The sequence below is a fragment of the Limanda limanda genome, chromosome 11 (genome assembly GCF_963576545.1).
Source record: "Limanda limanda chromosome 11, fLimLim1.1, whole genome shotgun sequence".
In the NCBI taxonomy this organism is placed as follows: domain Eukaryota; kingdom Metazoa; phylum Chordata; class Actinopteri; order Pleuronectiformes; family Pleuronectidae; genus Limanda; species Limanda limanda.
The window spans coordinates 3,313,737-3,332,601 of NC_083646.1; the positions used below are offsets into that span (position 1 = coordinate 3,313,737).

Below are 18,865 nucleotides of genomic sequence, written 5' to 3' on the forward strand. Positions count from 1 at the left end.
CTCCTCTAGACCAGGAGAGAACCTCCTCTAGTCCAGGAGAGAACCTCCTCTAGACCAGGAGAGAACCTCCTCTAGACCAGGAGAGAACCTCCTCTAGTCCAGGAGAGAACCTCCTCTAGTCCTAGGGAGAACCTCCTCTAGTCCTAGGGAGAACCTCCTCTAGTCCAGGAGAGAACCTCCTCTAGTCCAGGAGAGAACCTCCTCTAGTCCAGGAGAGAACCTCCTCTAGTCCAGGAGAGAACCTCCTCTAGTCCAGGAGAGAACCTCCTCTAGACCAGGAGAGAACCTCCTCTAGTCCAGGAGAGAACCTCCTCTAGTCCAGGAGAGAACCTCCTCTAGTCCAGGAGAGAACCTCCTCAGTAGTTGAACTTCCCCTGCTGGTTCACCGGGGACGTGGCAGGTATGAACAAAGGTTTGGGGGGGACGTCGGGTTTGAGGGAGGAGCCCCGGCGGACGATGGCGCCCCCCCGGTGTGGCACCTCCTGCTCTCCGGTGTAGCTGTGCTGGCGAGCCAGGTACCCGTTGGGGATGAGCGGGTAGTGAACCTCGCAGGCGCTGCCGGTTGAGTTCATCCGTGCCAGCAGGGGGGGGGGCTGGTGCGGCCCACCGTTTCGTTGGCTGAAGCTGTGCTGGCGAGGGATCATCCCCCCTCCTCCACCTCCTCCTCCTGGCATCTTGGCGGCTGCAGAGATCAGCGAGTGCCTCTGGGACGAGTGCCTCCTCTCCAGAGTGGACTGGTGGTGGGGGGGGATGTCCGGGGGGACGTCCATGCGCCGGGTGAGGCTGTCTCGAGGTAACGTGGACGAGCTGTAGTAAGGAGCAGATTCTGTCTCAGGGATCTGAGGCTGGATCCGGTTGGCGAAGGCCAGGTGGCCTCCGCCCCCCCCACAGGCCATGAGACCCGACGGGCTCATCAGCTGGGAGTGTTTACTGCTGCTGGCGTCATGGATGTGCTTCAGGAGCTCGTCCAGGGAGGTGACCTCCATCACCTTCTGGGAGTAGCCGGGGTACGGCTGCTGGGAGAGCACACGCTCAACGTTGTGGATTTTACGTTCGTCTGAGAGGAGGTGCCCCCCCCCCAGCGGCTGCCCATTGGACAGGCTGTGGGAGTAGGGGAAGACCTGCTGGTGGAGCAGGGCGGAGCTAGGCCTGGAGCCGCCGTTGTGGGACTTTGGGTCTTTGGCGTTGTTGCAATTCTGGTTCTTCTCCCACTGGTTCTTGAAGGCCTTCATGCTCTTGATGGGAAGCTCCGGGGTGGAGTCGGGCGTCGGCAGACCGGAGAGTTCGGAGGAGTGGTGAAGGTGGTGATGGTGGGGGTGCACCAGGTCTCCCATGGTCATGGCGTGGTGGCCGTTCCTCCTCGGTGGGTGATGTTCCTTGCTGTTGGTGAAGAACGAGTTGTAGATCTTCGGCGACGACACCTCCAGCTTGTCGTCCTTGCTCTGGCTGTCCAGGAGGCCGTTGAGCTTGGCCAGGCTGCGGAGCGACAGCGCGTGAGGGATCGGAGCCTCGGGGTCCTTCGCCAGCTTCTTGGTCTTGTGGCCCGAGTGGTTGCAGTAGCAGGACACCAGGAAGCCGGAGAGGAAGGCGCCGAGGACGAAGGCCACCAGCACGCACGCGATCAGGAGCGTGTAGTGAACACTGTGGTTGGTCTTCTCCAGGTCGGGGGGGCGCCTCACACCTGGACAACAGAAAACAGATTGAGGAAAAGGTTAAGAGCCAAAAGAAGAAGAAGCAAAACACAAACATTCAAGAGCTAATGTAGGTCAAGTAGCAGCTGGGAGAGACAGGTTGCGTTGAGAGAGATTTCTCTATGTGAGAAACAGCATGGGGGGGGGGGGGGTGTTTGAACTCGGCTCTCTGCTCCTTCTCCCTTCACTGGTAATAGATCAATCCTGAGTTCCTCTCGGACCTGTGCTCTCCCAGAAGACCGGTGGAGAACCCAGACTTTCCCCGGGCCGGCGAGAAATCAACTCTGAGATGAATATTGAATATTTAAATATTGATGTGAGCAGAGCAGCAGGAACCTGAGATCATCTTCAGCGTCGGGATCAGGAGCGCGAGCACCTGGCGTGATGAACGAGCCAAAAATAACAGCACCGGCCAATCGCTCACCGGGTTCGACGCCTTCGCCAACACGGAACCCAAATGAGGTTGTCAAATTCTTTTCAAAATGAAGCCGGGGGGGGGGGGGGGGGGGGGGGGGAGTGTGTGCGACAGAGCACCGCGAACACAAGGTCACTTAGCCGCGGTAAATCTAGCATGTAAACGTCCTTGGGCGATGTGACCCCCGGCTGAGTGTTTTGCCTAATGGCGTGAAAGGCGGCGAGGACGAGAAGAGTGAAACCTGCCACCTCGTCTAATCAGAGCTCATTTGCAAGAGGCTGCCGCCATCTGTGGTGTCAGGCCCCTCCCCCCTCCGCCCTTAATGACAAGTTCTGTGAAACTGATTAGTCTGTGGAGGTGAAGGGGGGGAGGAGAGGAGGGGGGTTGGGGGGGGGGGCATGCAGATGTTCAAAACAAGTTAAATCCGACAGCTCGAGAAAAGCTTCCATGAGGAATGGAAACGGGAAAGTGATGATGTGTAAATCAGGCGTCGCTGATGAGATGTTCAGAGTGATGAAGACGAGGGTGATGAAGAGCAGATCGGCTCAATAATTCAGAGGAGCAGATTTTAATCTTTCCTCTGAATTGAAGCGACCCCGGACTCGACAGGACGACGGCTCTCGGGTCTAGAATAGTCCGACATTGGAAATTCATCTCTGGAGTTATGAATATGGATATGAACGGAATCTAACAGAGTGTTGGGATCTTATTTTTTGTCTCCGTGGTGATAAACAGTTCATCGTGAAGTGGAGATATATCGATAACAGCAAATGTAACAGGAGGCTTTTGGCTTCAGAGAGCCACAGAATCATTTTATCGTCCAACTCTGCCGGATGATTGATCGCCTGCTGCCACGACTTCAGAATCATGTGGAGATATTTTACGTGACGAAGCTGCAAAAACAACTCAAATTCTCCAAAACTTAATTCTTTGATCCCGTCGAGACAAAACCTCTTGGATGGATTTCATTTTTTTCCGTAAAATGAAACCTAACTCAGAGTTTCTGAGTGAACATTATTAAAAGGTAATGACGAAGTCCAAAGGGTCAAACAGGTTCCTCCTCAGAGTTCGTCTGTTGATTAGAGGAAAATATTAGGGGATATTACAGAGGAGGGAAATCTGATCAGAGTCGTTATATTTCAGTCAAATCTCGTTAGAAAATCCTCGAGAGACAAACGAGTGAAAACTAAATCTAATTTCCTTGAGGCCAGGAAGACGCCCGACACCACGACGCAGGAAACGGAGACACGAGCCGCTCGCCTCCTGTCGTCCACGAGGATTTAATTCGACTGAATCTTATTACAGACGAGAGAAGAATCTGAATCCTTCCAGGTTTGATCCGATCGGCGTGTACACACAGTTTCCCGGCCGACAGTTTAAAGCTTATCGTTTCAATCCTGAAGTTCCAGTGAAGTTCTTTTCACTCGTCATTATCCGGAGGCAGACGTCTGTGCAGGTGCTTGTGGAAGATTAATATCTCATCATCGTGTATCATTGCATTCATTCTCTGGCTGAGCTCTGCTGCCAGTTCCCCTCAGAGGAGCCGGAGTCCACCATCTCATCTTTCTGGATATATAACGCTTTGAGTAGAGCTTTCCAATTAAAAATCCTCACTTTTTAGCCATTTATTCTTATGATTGCCTGGACTTATGACCACATTAAAAAGCCATAAATCATAATTGCATTCCCAGTGGGAGAGGGAATCGAACGTGGTGCAGCAGTGAGCCGGTTAAATCCTCCTCTTTGATTCTTGGACAGTTTTCGTTTGTCTCATTACGCCGGCTGCCAATCAGCTCTGCGGCAAAGACACGAGTTCTGAGTTTTGGATTCTGACCGAGCGGCGTCCCGGCCTCGTGGGGGGGGCGGCGGAGGCGGAGGCGGAGGCGGAGTCATGCACCTTTTGGTAATGAGCCTCCATCTCATCGGGCTTCTGCCTCCTGTCGCCCCAGCGGCTCTCTGGTACCGGTGACTCATCAGCTCCCTCTGGACCGCGGCGCCCGGGCCTGACCTCCGGCTCCCCGGGCGGCTGATGGCTTCCTCCCGGGCGAAGGGAATGAGTCAAGTGGCTTGGCGAGGGGGGGGGTGCTCGACGCGCAGCTGAGGTAAACAAATCCAGAGCCGACAAACGACCTGTCACAACATGCTCCACCAGCAGGTCGGATGACTCCATCATCGGGTGTTGGGGACACACGGTGCCACCGGTCACAGTCGGATCGTTTCACGGTGAATCACCACGACAGCCGGGCGAGCAGCTCGGCGCCGAACAGGAGGCGGCGCCCAACTTCTTGGCTTTCCTCGCCGTGCTCGTGGAAACTCAACATTTGGGGTTTTTGAAACTTCACGAGTACTTTTATTTTAAAGTGAGGTGACGAGGAAGAAAATCGTCACCTCGTGTAGAAGCGATGGTTAACGCCGCTTTACGATTATCTCACAACTTCCCGCTCCACGTTTCCACGGATCAAGAGTCAAGTCTCCGTCTCTAAAACCGTCTCTTTGTGTTTCAACGGCTTAATATAGAGATATACCCAAGTCTGCCAAAAGGTAAAAAGACAGATGGGCTGCGTGAGTGGAGTCAGGGGAGAGGAGAGAGGGAGAGAGAGAGAGGGAGAGAGAGAGAGAGAGAGAGAGAGAGAGAGAGAGGGATGGTGACAGCCAGGGGAAAGAAAAGAAAAGGGAGATGAAGGGACGAAACTCAACCTTGGTGACAAACCGGCGATGAATAGGGGGGGGGGGGGGGGAGTGAACGAGGGAGGAAGGACTCGGAGAGATCAATAGAGACGGAGGAGCAGGAGCAGAGCAACGGGAGGATGAAAGCCACAGAGCGAGAGAAAGGAAAGAGAGCGAGATGGAGATAACAAGTGAATGTATGTGTCTGAAGGAGGAGAGAGAGAGAGAGAGAGAGAGAGAGAGAGAGAGAGAGAGAGAGAGAGGTGACGGGCTCGGTGACAGACCATCACTCTCCTCCCGCTCTGAAGCTCTCCTGCTGTGATGTGAGGAGGAGGAGGAGAAGAACCCTGATGCTCCTCCTCCTCAACCGCAGGAGGAGAAACGCTGCCGCTGCCACGCCGGTATAAATAGACGCTGCCGCGGCAGGTTACGTAAACAGGTTTTTAAAACACGCCGCTGCCTGAGCTGCATCTTACTAATTGGAGATGTTATTTTTTTTTTTTTTGGCATAAGGGAAATAAAGTCTGTCTGTTGTTATGTGTGAAGTGAAGTGCCCCCCCCCTCCCTTCCCCTCCTCTCCTCTCCTGCAGGTGATTAAGTTGAGTCTGAAAAACTAATTACAATGGAAGTGATAACTACAGTAAGTGATTAAGTAAATGCCGACTGACCAAATCTGCTTCGTTAACAATCCAGCAGCCATAAGCTTTTCCACGACACCAATTAGCGGAAATCTGAGCCGTTTGAAGTCTCTCACTTTCTCAGTGGTGAAGGGATTCCTCTCTCTCTCTCTCTTTCTCTCTCTCTTGCAGGACATTAAAGCCTCTGAACTGTACAATGCCGGAATTTTAAAACATTGCTGCGAGCGAACAGCTACTTTCATATCAAGGTCAGATACGAAGTGATTTAAACGGAACAACTTTTTCTTCAGCGGATGACTTTTCCATTATATCAGACTTTTCCTCAAGGGTGCGTTTAAACACTTTGCAAAACCTGAGAACAACTCGTCTTTTTTTTTGTCTGCTCGTCAAGTGAAGATTCTTTTTTCAGAATAGCCTCCAAATTACTTTCTGCTTCCACGAGTTTACAAGAGCATGTTATTGTTCCTTTAATGGATCCTCCGTCCCGACGAGGAGTCAGAGACAAAATGGCCCCGAGTTTCATATCCACCGTCTTCCTGCTCATTCTGCAGATTCATTTCTCCCAAAATTACAAAAAATAAAATAATAAAAAACACAATTGAACTCCTGAGAGACGCCCTGAGGTCGAGGAATGGAACAAATGAATCATTTTCCCTTTTTTTTCAAATCCGGGTGAAACGCAGAGCAGCTCCGACTCGTCAACGTGAGTTTTAGTAATTTGACAGTTTTAATTCCTGACGTCTGTGAACTGACAGACGTGGTTAACACACAGAGTGATTGTGTGCGTCACACACACACACACACACACACACACTGAGTAAAAGCGCTGTGTGTGTGTGTGTGTGTGTGTGCAGGACGCTGGCTGTTGACTGAGTGAATTCAATCATGTACACTTGTTATTAGGAATTTGCATAATATTCCACCTCAGTGCTCAGCCAATTGGATGAAGGTGTAATATATGCGCAGGAGCTGAGGTGATACGGTGTAAGGTTAACAGATCCTTTCCAATTGAAAAGCAGTGGTGATGAGAAGTGCATTTCATTCCAGGTGTGCCGATGCATACGGAGAATAGATTTCATTACAGGTTTGATTGAATGCTGGTAAATTAAGTGTGAGGTGGCATCTGGCAATCAGCGGCACACTGTGTGAACCCGGTCGCTGCTCTGAAGAGAAATCAGGTTTTTCTCAAGGAGCTGCAGAGAAGAAGCAAAGAGAAGAAGATAGTTTTGGTTTCGATCGTCCAGGTTTGGAGATATCGTCACTCGGCTGCACATGGACGTGAATGTTTGTGCTGATTGAAGCTTTAAAAATCATAACTGAAAAGTGGCGTGTCGTCATAACAACGACTCACAAACAGCTCCCGGCACAAAGCCAAGTGATTATAGATGATAATATTTTTAGGCAAACGTCGCAGATATCTTCAGATCAATGTGAAACCAAAACTATCTGCATGATGAGATGTCACCAAGTAGGAAACAGAAACTCTTTTAAATGAACATCTGATGAACTCATGAAGCCGAGCACATGCAGAGGGAGGAGTCCTTGTTCTCATCTTTACATGCAGTTGCATCAGAAACTTAAAAATACACAAAAAAAGGAAAGAGCTGTTAATTTGCCATTCAGAGGCTGGTAAAGCAAGAACTGTTCCAGTGCAAAACCTCCACCTGCCGAGGATCTGATCTGACCGGAGAGGAACCGGCAGCAGAGGAAGAGTCTTGGCTTTTACCAACCGGCTTAAAGAGACAGTCCACGCCAAAGTTCTACAGCTTCTACAAATCACTCTGTTCTGGTTTCGAGTTTAAAGAACAAAACAGCAAAAACAAAGAAAATGATGGAAATATTAATAAGAATCACTGGTTTCCTGGTGGAATCGTCTTTGGAGTGAACTGCTGCTTTAAGAGACGGAGAAACTGTTGCTCAGTGAATCCAGAATTATAGGCAGATCATAGAGAGGTCGGGGGGGGTAAAGGGGGGTCAGTGGGGGGGGGGTTACACAAAGGAGGCAGGTGTGGTTAAAGGGTTAGTCCGACTAAAACACAGAAGAAGAATAAACACAGGCAGGTAAAACTCTGGAGGACATACACCCCCAGAGGTCAATGAGACAGATTAAAGGGTCAGGGGTCAAAGGTCAGGGGTTAGGGCCAAGAGGAGGGGGGGGTTTGATCACTGCGGGCCCCGTGGATCAGCTGATCGCCCTCCATCCCGACACAGAGCCGAGCTCTCATGGCCCACACGGAGGTAAAAACCATTAAAATGTGCCGGGATGGAAAGTGAAGTATTCTGTGTGTGTGTGTGTATGTGTGTGTGTGTGTGTGTATGTGTGTAACGTTGTCGAGGTGAGTTTGTGCAGCGCAGTGTGGAGTGTGTGTTTTTAAAGAACAGTAAAAAGCATGAGGTCACTGGTGATCGTGGAAAAGTGCTGGTGAGCGAAGGGAAAGTGTGTCAGCGTGACCTTTAATGATCATTACACCACGAGTGTGAGTCAGGGAGAGCGAGTTGTGTCTGTGTGTGTGTGAGTGTGAGTGTGTGAGTGTGAGTCAGGGAGAGCGAGGTGTGTGTGTGTGTGTGTGTGTGTGTGTGTGTGTGTGTGTGTGTGTGTGTGTGTGTCTGTGTCACACCCTGACTTGTGTTAAAACGTTTAAGAGAATCCTGTCGGATCAAAGCAATTTAAAGATGTTAATAGTAAAACACACTTTATGGTTTTAAAAGAGTCACAGTTGGTTTTCAAAATCATTTCTAAAGTTCAGAGTAAAGGACTGAATATATTTTTTTGAATTATTATGAATTATTTCATTAACTCTGGTGTCAAACTGGAAATTAATTTTTTCTCAGAGGTGGTTTCAGTCAATTTTGTTATGTTTCATGATGCTGATGTTTGTTTGTGTTTCTGATTTGTCATATCAATGAGACCTGGATACCGTGGCTCCATTCCACCATCACTACTGGGATAATTATGATTCATAATCGTACAATCTATGGTTCTGTCAAACCAGTCTGAGATAATTTAAAAGTTTCTTTTGGTTTTCAGGGGCAAGATGGAAGTTTTCTTCGCCAGGATATATGTTGGATTCGTCCATCTTTATTTACAGTCCATGTTTTCAACTAACAACACTTCATCCTCACATTTGATTCTCTTTTTGCACGATTTTAAACATAAAACTATTGTCGTAATCTTGAACAGTTTTGACGCTGATGTGATCTGAAGAGGAGAAACCTCGGAGGTTGGTTTGAGGGGACGTGTCGTCAGAGCTCGACCAGACGATGTGTCTGTTGCCATGGTCTTCACAAGTATAAATAACTATCTGGTAAACGAGCTGGCATCGATGCCCCCCCCCCCCACCCCACCCCCCCGCCCGCCCTCATGTGAAGGTTCAGCCCGAGTTCACTTTCTGCTCGGTTCCTGTCAAGCTTTAATGAGTTGGAAAACACCCGCCTCACTTGATTCTATTATCGAGCCATCTCTCTGTGCACGTCAGTTAAATTAGCTGCTAGCGCGGCCTTCCAGTCCCACACACACACACACACAGACACACACACACACACACACACAGACACACAGGTTCATCCAAATGAGCGGAGGAGTCAGGGAAAAGGTCAAATCACAATGGAGGGCAGGAGAGAGGGAGCAAACCACCTGGAGGAGACTGTGAGGTGGACGTGGATCATCTCTCACCGGGGTTTGAACCATCGAGTGCAGCCGCCCACGTCCCGGCCAATATTCTACTGTGTGGTTTTTATCCGTCGATATCTGAGCCGCATAAACAATAATTCTCGTATAAACTCAGGTGAGCTGAGTTTTCTCTTTTAAATCCCTTGTTAAAACATACTTTTATCCAGGAGCCTTTCCTGGTTTTACCTTTATTCAAATTCTATTTTATTGGATTCTATCTCAAAACTTAATTTAAAATAATTTTTATGTCTTTCAATATTTGCGATTCCTGTTAGTTTTATTTTGCTGCCCTTGTAAAGCACTCTGTATTTTGGAAAGTGCTCTATAGATAAAGTTTTTATTATTGTCTGTATGAGCTGGATTTATTTTTAGTCCAGATAACAGTTAATGTTATTGGTCTCACTAGTTTTTTACAATGGACATAAAGAAAAGTTCTTTACTAAATGTATTGACTTTAATTCGTTCTAAATGCTATTAAGGCTTCTTAAATCTATTTTACAGTATTTCATTGTTATATTTATGAGAACCACTCTGCAGTGCACTTCTCTATGTGAAAGGCTTGATTGATAGATTGATTGATTGACTCATTAATTGATAGATATATTGATTGATTGATATATAGATAGATAAATTGACTGATTGATAGATAGATTGATTGATTGATTGACTGATAGATTGATTGATTGATAGATAGATTGATAGATAGATAGATAAATTGACTGATTGATAGATTGATTGATTGATAGATTGATTGATAGATTGATAGATAGATAAATTGACTGATTGATAAATTGACTGATAGATTGATTGATTGATTGTCAGCAGCAGCTTCATCTCTTATTAGTATCAACACTTCATCTTCTCATCTTTTTGCTTTAAGAGCCATCAGAGCTGAAAACAGATTAATTAGAGCAGGTCGTCATTCTGTCGACTCATCACGTTAACCAGAGTCGTTACATCAGCAGAGGCGACAGCTGTTTGGATTAAATTCACATCTGCTCACAAAGACAAACACTGGATCCTGTTTAGAGGCTGAGAGATAAATCAGCAGTTCAAAGTCAAGGTCACGACATCGGATTATTTCTCTTTTAATCTGCGTCAATAACGGTTTACAATATTTCCCATAAAGCAACAGGACTAATAACCACATGTTAAGCTCTCCTGCCTCTTTTTTACCCAGCAGATCTTTTACTTACTCAATCTTCTCTCCTTCCAGTCTCACGTCCTCATTACTGCGACTTAGGGCCGATTGAAATCCTAAACGAAGTCCTAAATCTACAGGTGCTGTCTGAATAAAGGCTGGAGGTCGTGTGTTAGTGTTAAATTGCCTCGGCCTGATGGCTCGTGGGTGAGCTGCCTCTTTGTTACAGCAAATGAATGTGATTTGGAGTCGAGACTAAGGAGCGAAGTCAATTTTCTTTGTAACGATGAGCAATTTACTCGCGTTAACGGCCGTGTTTCCCTCAGAATCTCCTCAGGTCGCCTTGTCTCTGTCCACCGGTTGTTTTATTTCGACGCCGCCTTGTCGGCCGGCCCACCTGGCGGCTGCCGGGCAGATTTGTGACCGAGCCGCCGAGCGTCTACAGAAGGTTCCGACACCAGAGCAGATATCTGGTGAGGAATGGACAGGAAGTGGGGCAGATTGGACGCCCTCTCTTCGCTGTGATGCTTCCTCTCCTTCCTTATCAAGCCGCCTCCTCTGATTGAAGCCGCAGCCCCACAGTCTCTGGCTGAAATAGATTGTGTGGCTGTTTCTTGTTCGCCCTTCACCTTCCCTCTCTCTCCCCCTCTCCACCTCTTTGTCCGATTCCCCCGGCTTCGGGTCCCTGCTGCTTTTTTATTTGTTGTGTTTTTTTTCTCATTTAAGCCTGAGTGGCTCATAATTGCAGGCAGCGAGTCTGGCTGTGAGATTGGACGCCTCTTTCACCCGCTGAGGATTTATGGACCTGTGACTTGGTGTCTGTAGATCTGAGCAGCGAAGAGAAAGACCTGCGTCACGCCGCCTTGTCTCCCTGAATGACGTCCGAATAAACCGACTCCTCTTCCTGTTCCTGCTGTGCAGCTCGTTTCCTTTATGAGATTATTTGAGGGTCAAAGAGACATTTTCCTGCATTTCCAGTCCTGGCTAAACAGCTCTTTGACTTGTAATGTTAATCAGTACGAGTGCGAAGTGTCACATTAAAAATGTAGGAAATAATGAGACTGCGGCCTATAAAGATCAAGGTGTAATTAAATATTCAGGAACTGGCTGAACTTTTATAGGTCATGTCATTTACTGGGGCGGCCGGACTGCAGCGGCTCTGATGCTGTGGACAATACGTGAAGAGGAAAGTTTCACTTCCAGAGAGAAAACTTTACTCCATCACTTTGACATTTGTCACTTTGCAAATTACAAACAGCAAATTTAACAATATAACCTTTAGAGAGGCAAATACCAGGCAATTAATCATCTTTGATAATAAGGAACGTGATGAATAGGATGATCTCAGCTTCTGGAGGGTGAAGCTGTTCATTCTGTTTCCTTTTTTTAAAGTATATGTTTTTGTGGGGCATTTTGCTTTTATTACCTATTACTTGTTATCGTTTGCTTTTACAGCAGAATAACAGAAAAACTACTGAACCAGTTTTTTGATTTCATTTTGTGGAGGGGGGGGACGAGACCCCATTAACCTTTGGTGCAGACTCTTTGAAGAATTGATTGAATCCATGACGTAGCGCTGATGCAGTTCTACACTCGCACAGGAAACAGATTCCGAGGGAAAGTTTGTGAGGGAGAGAGAGAGAGAACTGCAGCTTAAACTACGAGGTCTGCATGGACCCTAACAACATTATGGACGTTAGCACGAGCGAGCGTGCTGCACATTTATCTTTTATATCTTTTTATATAGATCTGTTTACGTCTAAATAAATGTTACGTTGTATAAATATTAGAAAAAGTGAGTAAATAAGAAGTAAATAGTGAGTAAATATATATTGTTTTTTATTGTTTTTCTTATGTGTGGTGTATTTATTGTGTTTTTATGTTTCTATGTTCATTGTATGCACCAATAACCAGAGCAAATTTCAGGTAGGTATAAACCTACTTGGCAATAAATACCTTCTGATTCTGATAGTACTCGCCTGATTGGTTCATTATAAAACTGTGGACAGTATAAATATGACGACATTGAGCGTGAAGGGCGTTTGGTCCGATTGGTCTGATGTGTAATGAAGGAACAAAATATTTCTACATATCTCTCACGTCTCTGATCAAAGCGAGTTTGTAGTAACCACTCGTCCGTGTGTGTGCGTTTTATCTGCTGCACATTTTATTCGCTTCTCTCTTTCTTTGGGGGATTTTAATATCGCTGAGTTAAGCTCAAAAGGGGTTTAATTTTAGTATGAATATGATTTAATATATTACATTAGATTACGGATTATAAATCCAAGGAACATGTAAAACTCTTTTCAGGCAGACGGATGAAGTCCTGATGAGTCAGAGTCCCGTGGGAGCGACGCTGAAGTTCACGTCGTGACTTTGGAGAATTAGAATTTCAAAGTCTTGAGTTCGCTGAGCGGGGGGGGGGGGAAAGCCTTTCTGAGGTGCTGGGTAACAGTGGGAGTTGTAAATGTAAATGAAGGTTCTCGGGGAGGGACGGAAACTTTACCTGGTTTGTGCTTCTGAAATCTCTGAGTGTGTTGTGAGACGTCGAGGGAATCTGTGCGTTTGCTGACGAGATAAATAAAAGATGAGGAGAGTTCAGCAGGGGGCAGCGTGTTTAGACTCAGGTGGATTCAAGGAGTTAATTAGAGGCGGTGCAGTATTTTTCCGTAAGTCATTAAATCTTGCACGTCCGCGGCTGCTGTATCGAGACGTACGGTTGAACATGAGGGGATAATAACCGGATAATATCCTTCAAGCGGGACCTATACAAAGTGCTTCTGTGTGTGTGTGTGTGTGTGTTGCAGCCTTCGCTCACATGATGATCACACGAGGCTTTTACTCTGAAGCTGCACAGGAAATCAAGCATCAAGCGTCATGTGAGGGTGAAGCTAATGAGGTGTGCGGTTAGAAAGCAGAAATCAGTGGGTTATCAGCGGCGTCCTGATCTGAGAGATTGTTTTCACTGGAGAGTTTAGTGTTAGTGAGCAGATGAAAGAGATGTTTCACCCTGAAGAACATTCACAGACTTTAACATGCAAACCACCGAGTGCTAGAGTGCTCGGCCTCAGACTGGAGCAGATCTTTTTTATCGACTATTCGCCAGAAACAGCAAATAGAATAAAAATGATAAGAGTTGAATTTATCTGCTGCCATGTCCTCCATCAGCTGTGAGAGCCCATCGCTATGGAAACACAGGAGGGATGATTGGTATGTTTCTGCCAGAGTGAAACATCTTCTCTCTTTCTGGGTTTGGTGTTAGTGGTCAGTGGGTTAGACGGCGTCCGGGGCCCAGCAGTGCAAACCCACGGGAGGTCAGAGTTCACTGAGGACACACATCCCCCCCCCCTTACCCTCCATCTCCACACTGATTGGCTCCGAGTCAGGTGACCCCTGTTCCCCCACTGGGGGAGGGCCATCAGGACCTGTACCTCTTTCAGGGTCACCTGCCTCCTTTGGGGGTGCCGCCCCGTGATAGGTTGTGCTGGCGCTTGTGGGTGTGGTCTTCCCTGCGGTTGTGACGAAGGGAAGGGAGGGGAGGGAGAGGAGGAGGGAGGGAGGGAGGGAGGGAGGGAGGGAGGGAGGGAGGGAGGGAGGGAGGGAGGGAGGGAGGGGGCGACAGAGTGAGCGATTAGTGAAATGTGAATCAGCCGAGACAATCAACTGCACAACAATGAGGGTGAGTCCTGAGTGGAGAGAAGACGTCACGTGTTAACACACAGAGCAGTGATGAGCGACAGGATGAGACACAGACGCCGGGTCAAAGGTCACCAGGTCAACGTCACCAGGTCAGCAGCGGAATCGAACCCGCGGCCTTTCTCTGAGAAGCTGCTGTGGCTTCAGGACTCTAACATCCTCCGTCCCTCGGTTGTTTCTCGCTGTGCAGACATTATTTATTCATGACAGATTTCAGAACATCAGAAACAACTTAATATCCAGAGGAGGAGAAATCGACTTTCTGCTCTTAAAACCAGAACTGAGGCTCCGGAGGATTAATGAAGATTTACTACATCCATCATAAGTCTATATATAAGTATATTGTTTGTTAACATGTTTTCTATAGATATGTTTCTATAGATCTGCCTGAATGTAGATGTATGGTGACTCTCCCTATTTTAACAGATATGTAGACTGTTATGGAATAACAACTATTGGTGTGTCAATACTTTTGTGTATATTTGTTATGATATCTACTATGATATGTATTTATTCTGTATAGCTGCATCATCACATGATTTTGTTAAATAATGGCTTGTGGGTAGTTTACTTTGTGTTTGTGTATTTTCTCTTATTCAAACATCTAATGCAGAAATTATCAGTCTCAACAATTACAGATTCATTTAAAATGATATCTCACTCCACACAAATAAATGACTAACATGCTTGAATTGTATCTGAATTGTTACAAATTTCCAAAAGTGGTTTGGCCTTATCTCTAAATATGAAACTCCTGATTAAATACTTTCTATTTCAACAACCTGGTGAAAAGCGAGGGGCCCGAAGGTTCTAATAATGATGTTAATCCTCCATCATCTTGTATGTTGTTTCTTAACATGATTTCTATAGATTTTCTTCTATACATCTGCCTGAATGTAGATCTACGATAACTCTTTCTTATGTATATTTGTTATGCTATCTACTATGATATGTATTTATTCTGTATTGCTGAATCATCACATGATTTGTTAAAAAAATGGCTTGTGGGTATTTTACACCACACAAGTAAATGACTGTAACATGCATGAATTGTATTTGAATTGTAAAAATTTCCACAAGCAGTTTGGTGTCATCTGTAAATATGAAACTCCTGATTAAATACTTTCTATTTCAACAACCTCGTGATAAGCGAGTGTCTCCGTCTTTTAGTCAGAATCCACAGTTTTGCAGGTGAAGCTCTTTCACACGTCTTTTCCTTTTTTAAAAACAGCCTTAAACTCGTCTCCCATTCAAACTCCTCTGCACTAAGTGTTTCCACAGACTCTATGAAACAGACACTTGTCTTTCAGATATGTTTCTATACATCTGCCTGAATGTAGATCTATGGTGAATCTCCCTATTTTAACAGATATAAAATTGTTTGTGTATATTTCTTATGATATCTGCTATGATATGTATTTATTCTGTATAGCTGCATCATCACATGATTTGTTAAAACATGGCTTGTGGGTATTTTACTTTGTATTTGTGTATTTTCTCTTTTTCAAACCTCTCGTTCAGAAATGATCAGACTCAACAATTACAGATTCATTAAAATTATATCTCACTCCACACAAATAAATGACTGTAACATGCTTGAATTATATCTGAATTGTTACAAATTTCCACAAGCAGTTTGGCCTCATCTCTAAATATGAAACTCCTGATTAAATACATATATATACAAACATAATTCTATTTCAACAACCTCGTGATAAACGAGTGTCTCCGTCTTTTAGTCCGAATCCACAGTTTTGCAGGTGAAGCTCCTTCACACGTCTTTTCCTTTTTTAAAACAGCCTTAAACTCGTCTCCCATTCAAACTCCTCTGCACTAAGTGTTTCCACAGACTCTATGAAACAGACACTTGTCTTTCAGATATGTTTCTATACATCTGCCTGAATGTAGATCTATGGTGAATCTCCCTATTTTAACAGATATAAAATTGTTTGTGTATATTTGTTATGATATCTGCTATGATATGTATTTATTCTGTATAGCTGCATCATCACATGATTTGTTAAAACATGGCTTGTGGGTATTTTACTTTGTATTTGTGTATTTTCTCTTTTTCAAACCTCTCGTTCAGAAATGATCAGACTCAACAATTACAGATTCAATAAAAATGATATCTCACTCCACACAAATAAATGACTAACATGCTTGAATTATATCTGAATTGTTACAAATTTCCACAAGCAGTTTGGCCTCATCTCTAAATATGAAACTCCTGATTAAATACATATATATACAAACATAATTCTATTTCAACAACCTCGTGATAAGCGAGTGTCTCCATCTTTTAGTCCGAATCCACAGTTTTGCAGGTGAAGCTCTTTCACACGTCTTTTCCTTTTTTAAAAACAGCCTTGAACTCGAGCACCATTAAAACTCCTGTGTGTCCTCAGCACTAAGTGTTTTCACAGACTGCTTGAAACAGACACTAGTCTTTCAGCTTGTTTCCACTACCTCACTCGGGCTGAGCGCTTCCACAGATCCTCCGTCGTGTGGCGGCCGAGCAGCAAACAGCCACATTCAGAATCATCTCTAAACAAACGCCAGGAAACTCGCTGCCAGAGGCTTGGAGTTATCAAACATATTTGTCTTGATGACACGCTCCACATCTCGATTGCTTTATTAGCTCTCTGTTGTCCTTGAGGTCCGGGGAGCGGCAGGCTGCCATTGGCTCGGGCCCGTGCGCTAATAAGCCTTAGCGCTCGCACTCTGCAGCCCTCGCCCGCCCCGTGTGCAGGAGCACGTTCTCGTTCTCTCTCTCTCTCTGCCAGCCGGTGGAGAACACTCACTGTGAACGAGTGGCCCCGTCACTTCGCCATCTGCGCCGGGCAAATTAAAAGCGAACGCCAGGGGGTGTTTGGCCCCGGAGCCTCCGACAACAGCTCCAGGACCACATCATTACTGCAGCTCTCACTCTGCTGCTTGCATCGAGTCGTTTGTTCTCTTTTTTACTGTTGATTCAGTGAAAAACAACCCAGAATGCACAATGTACAACAGAGGAGCTTTTGATTCGCGACACAGGCGAGCGTTTGACTCGAGCGCTTCTCTCTGCTGGCGGCGATGGTTTGGGCGCCGGGGAGGAGAGAGAGAGAGAGCGTGCCAGCGTTAGAGGAGCTCGGTCGGGCGTATGGAGCGTTACTGTCGAGGAAAGATGATAATTGATCTTCAGTGCAGAGACTTGAAAGCAGTTTTTTGTGTGAATCAGCTCGAAAAAATATATAAACAACACGGAGACGGAATCTAAGTGTGTTAGAAACTTCAGATAAAGCAGTGAAGCATCCGGGCGGCCAGCAGGGCGGAGCTTCTCCTCGAGCGGCGAGCGGCTTCACACACCACCGAGGCACCGTGGGACCCCGGGACGGTCGGGGGTCCGATCCCAAGCCTCTGGCGGACAAAGTGGCTTCTGTTCTGAGAGAGAAGCTGGATCAGACCCAGGATGGACGGGTCTTCGGAGCCGTAATGGCCGCCGTCTTCCAGCAGGACGGCTCTCTGCCACGCTGACACTAATCACTGCGCCGGATCAGCCGCGGCCGTTAACTCCCCCGTGTCATCATTTGTTCAGCGACAAAGAGACTTTAGGTCTTAAAAAACTCCTCGGAAAGTTGAGGCGGAGCGTTCCGGTCGCGCGGATGAAAAGCAAATGAGGCCGGACGAACACTTTCTGACTGAGAACGAGCGGCTTTGAATGTTTGCGCCGTTAGAAACCAACAGCAACTCGTCAATCTCCTCCCAGGCCCCGGCCAGCTTGGCGGCGTTTCTATTCCTATTGCAGCCGAGCCAGGGGCAGAGCGGTGTGGCCGGCGGAGGAGTAATGGGACGTGACAGGGATGATGATCCTTCTTGATACAGGGCATTAGGCAGAGCTCCCAGTCCATCAATGGAGTGATGCTTCAGACAATGGCTTCAATGTTTGAGCTGTCGGCCGAGGGAGAGAGAGAGGTGACCGAGCATTCAGCCGCGGCAAAGCAGATTCTGTAACCTCCAGAGTTAAAAGTAAAGAGAAGAGACGTTTACTTTGTACCAATGTGAATTAATGAATCTGAGGCTTCTCCCCACACGCAGGGTTTCTGCAGCTTCTAACGAGTTAGAACCACGAGGATTTACATTCAGGAGCAGTGACTACAAAGATATATCTGAATATATAACTGAGTCCAAGGATAAACCTGATCTACAACTCATTCTGGAAGATAAGGTGAAGTGAGGCGTTTGTAAAGTTGTATCACAGTTTGTTAATATCTGAGAACAACACATGGAAAAACAAGCGTTGATATAATTATGATCTACTGAAATAGATTTCTGAGCTAGTCCTAATATTTGAATGTATTCGAGACGTAAAACTGAAAGAGTTGCTCCATATGGAATTTGTTATTCAAGGATATTTCAAGTACATAAATACATCATGTGTATACTATATATTTCCATTTTTAACTGTTTAGTCATTTTGATTTTACCAGAATAAAACTTAGCACCTTATTTAGGGAAAAACTAACAAACCTCATTTTCATTTTGCTCTTCCTGTGGAATCAAACCATCAAGGACTAAGTTTCACCATCAAATAAATGTTTTACATAAACTTCACAATTACCCGTCTTGTTTGATTTAGTTACATAACGTGTAGAAACTGTTGATTTCAGTGAGACCCAGGCTCAGAAATTAAACTCCAGAACGTCAAAACTAAATAAAACAAATGCTAATTCCTGACGGAGACGAATCAGCTGAATCTTTATAGTCGGTGCTCAGTTGAGGTGAAAAGATAAAAAGACGTGTCCACTGACCATACGCTGAATCCAGCGCCGTGTTTTGCTTGCGTGTTGTCGCCAGGACGTCTGGAAAGAAACAGAAAAACACAACATCATCAGTGTGAGGCGTTGATAGAAATTCTGCTGCTCGTTGATTTCTAATGTGTCGTTGAATCTGTTCTGTTTAAATCTA

At 46.0% G+C, this 18,865-nt stretch overlaps 1 protein-coding gene across 1 annotated transcript in view; it reads right to left on the bottom strand.

Moving 5' to 3' along the window:
* Positions 1-258: 258 nt before the first annotated feature.
* The window catches only part of sema6e (sema domain, transmembrane domain (TM), and cytoplasmic domain, (semaphorin) 6E), a 68,660-nt gene continuing 50,053 nt past the window's right edge, over positions 259-18,865 (bottom strand). The window contains exons 16-18 of the mRNA XM_061082011.1: positions 18,709-18,759; positions 13,576-13,731; positions 259-1,681 (exon numbers count right to left, since the gene is read on the bottom strand). Of these exons, the coding sequence (XP_060937994.1) occupies positions 357-1,681; positions 13,576-13,731; positions 18,709-18,759 (1,532 nt within the window). The 3' untranslated portion in view covers positions 259-356. The remainder of the gene's footprint in view (positions 1,682-13,575; positions 13,732-18,708; positions 18,760-18,865) is intronic.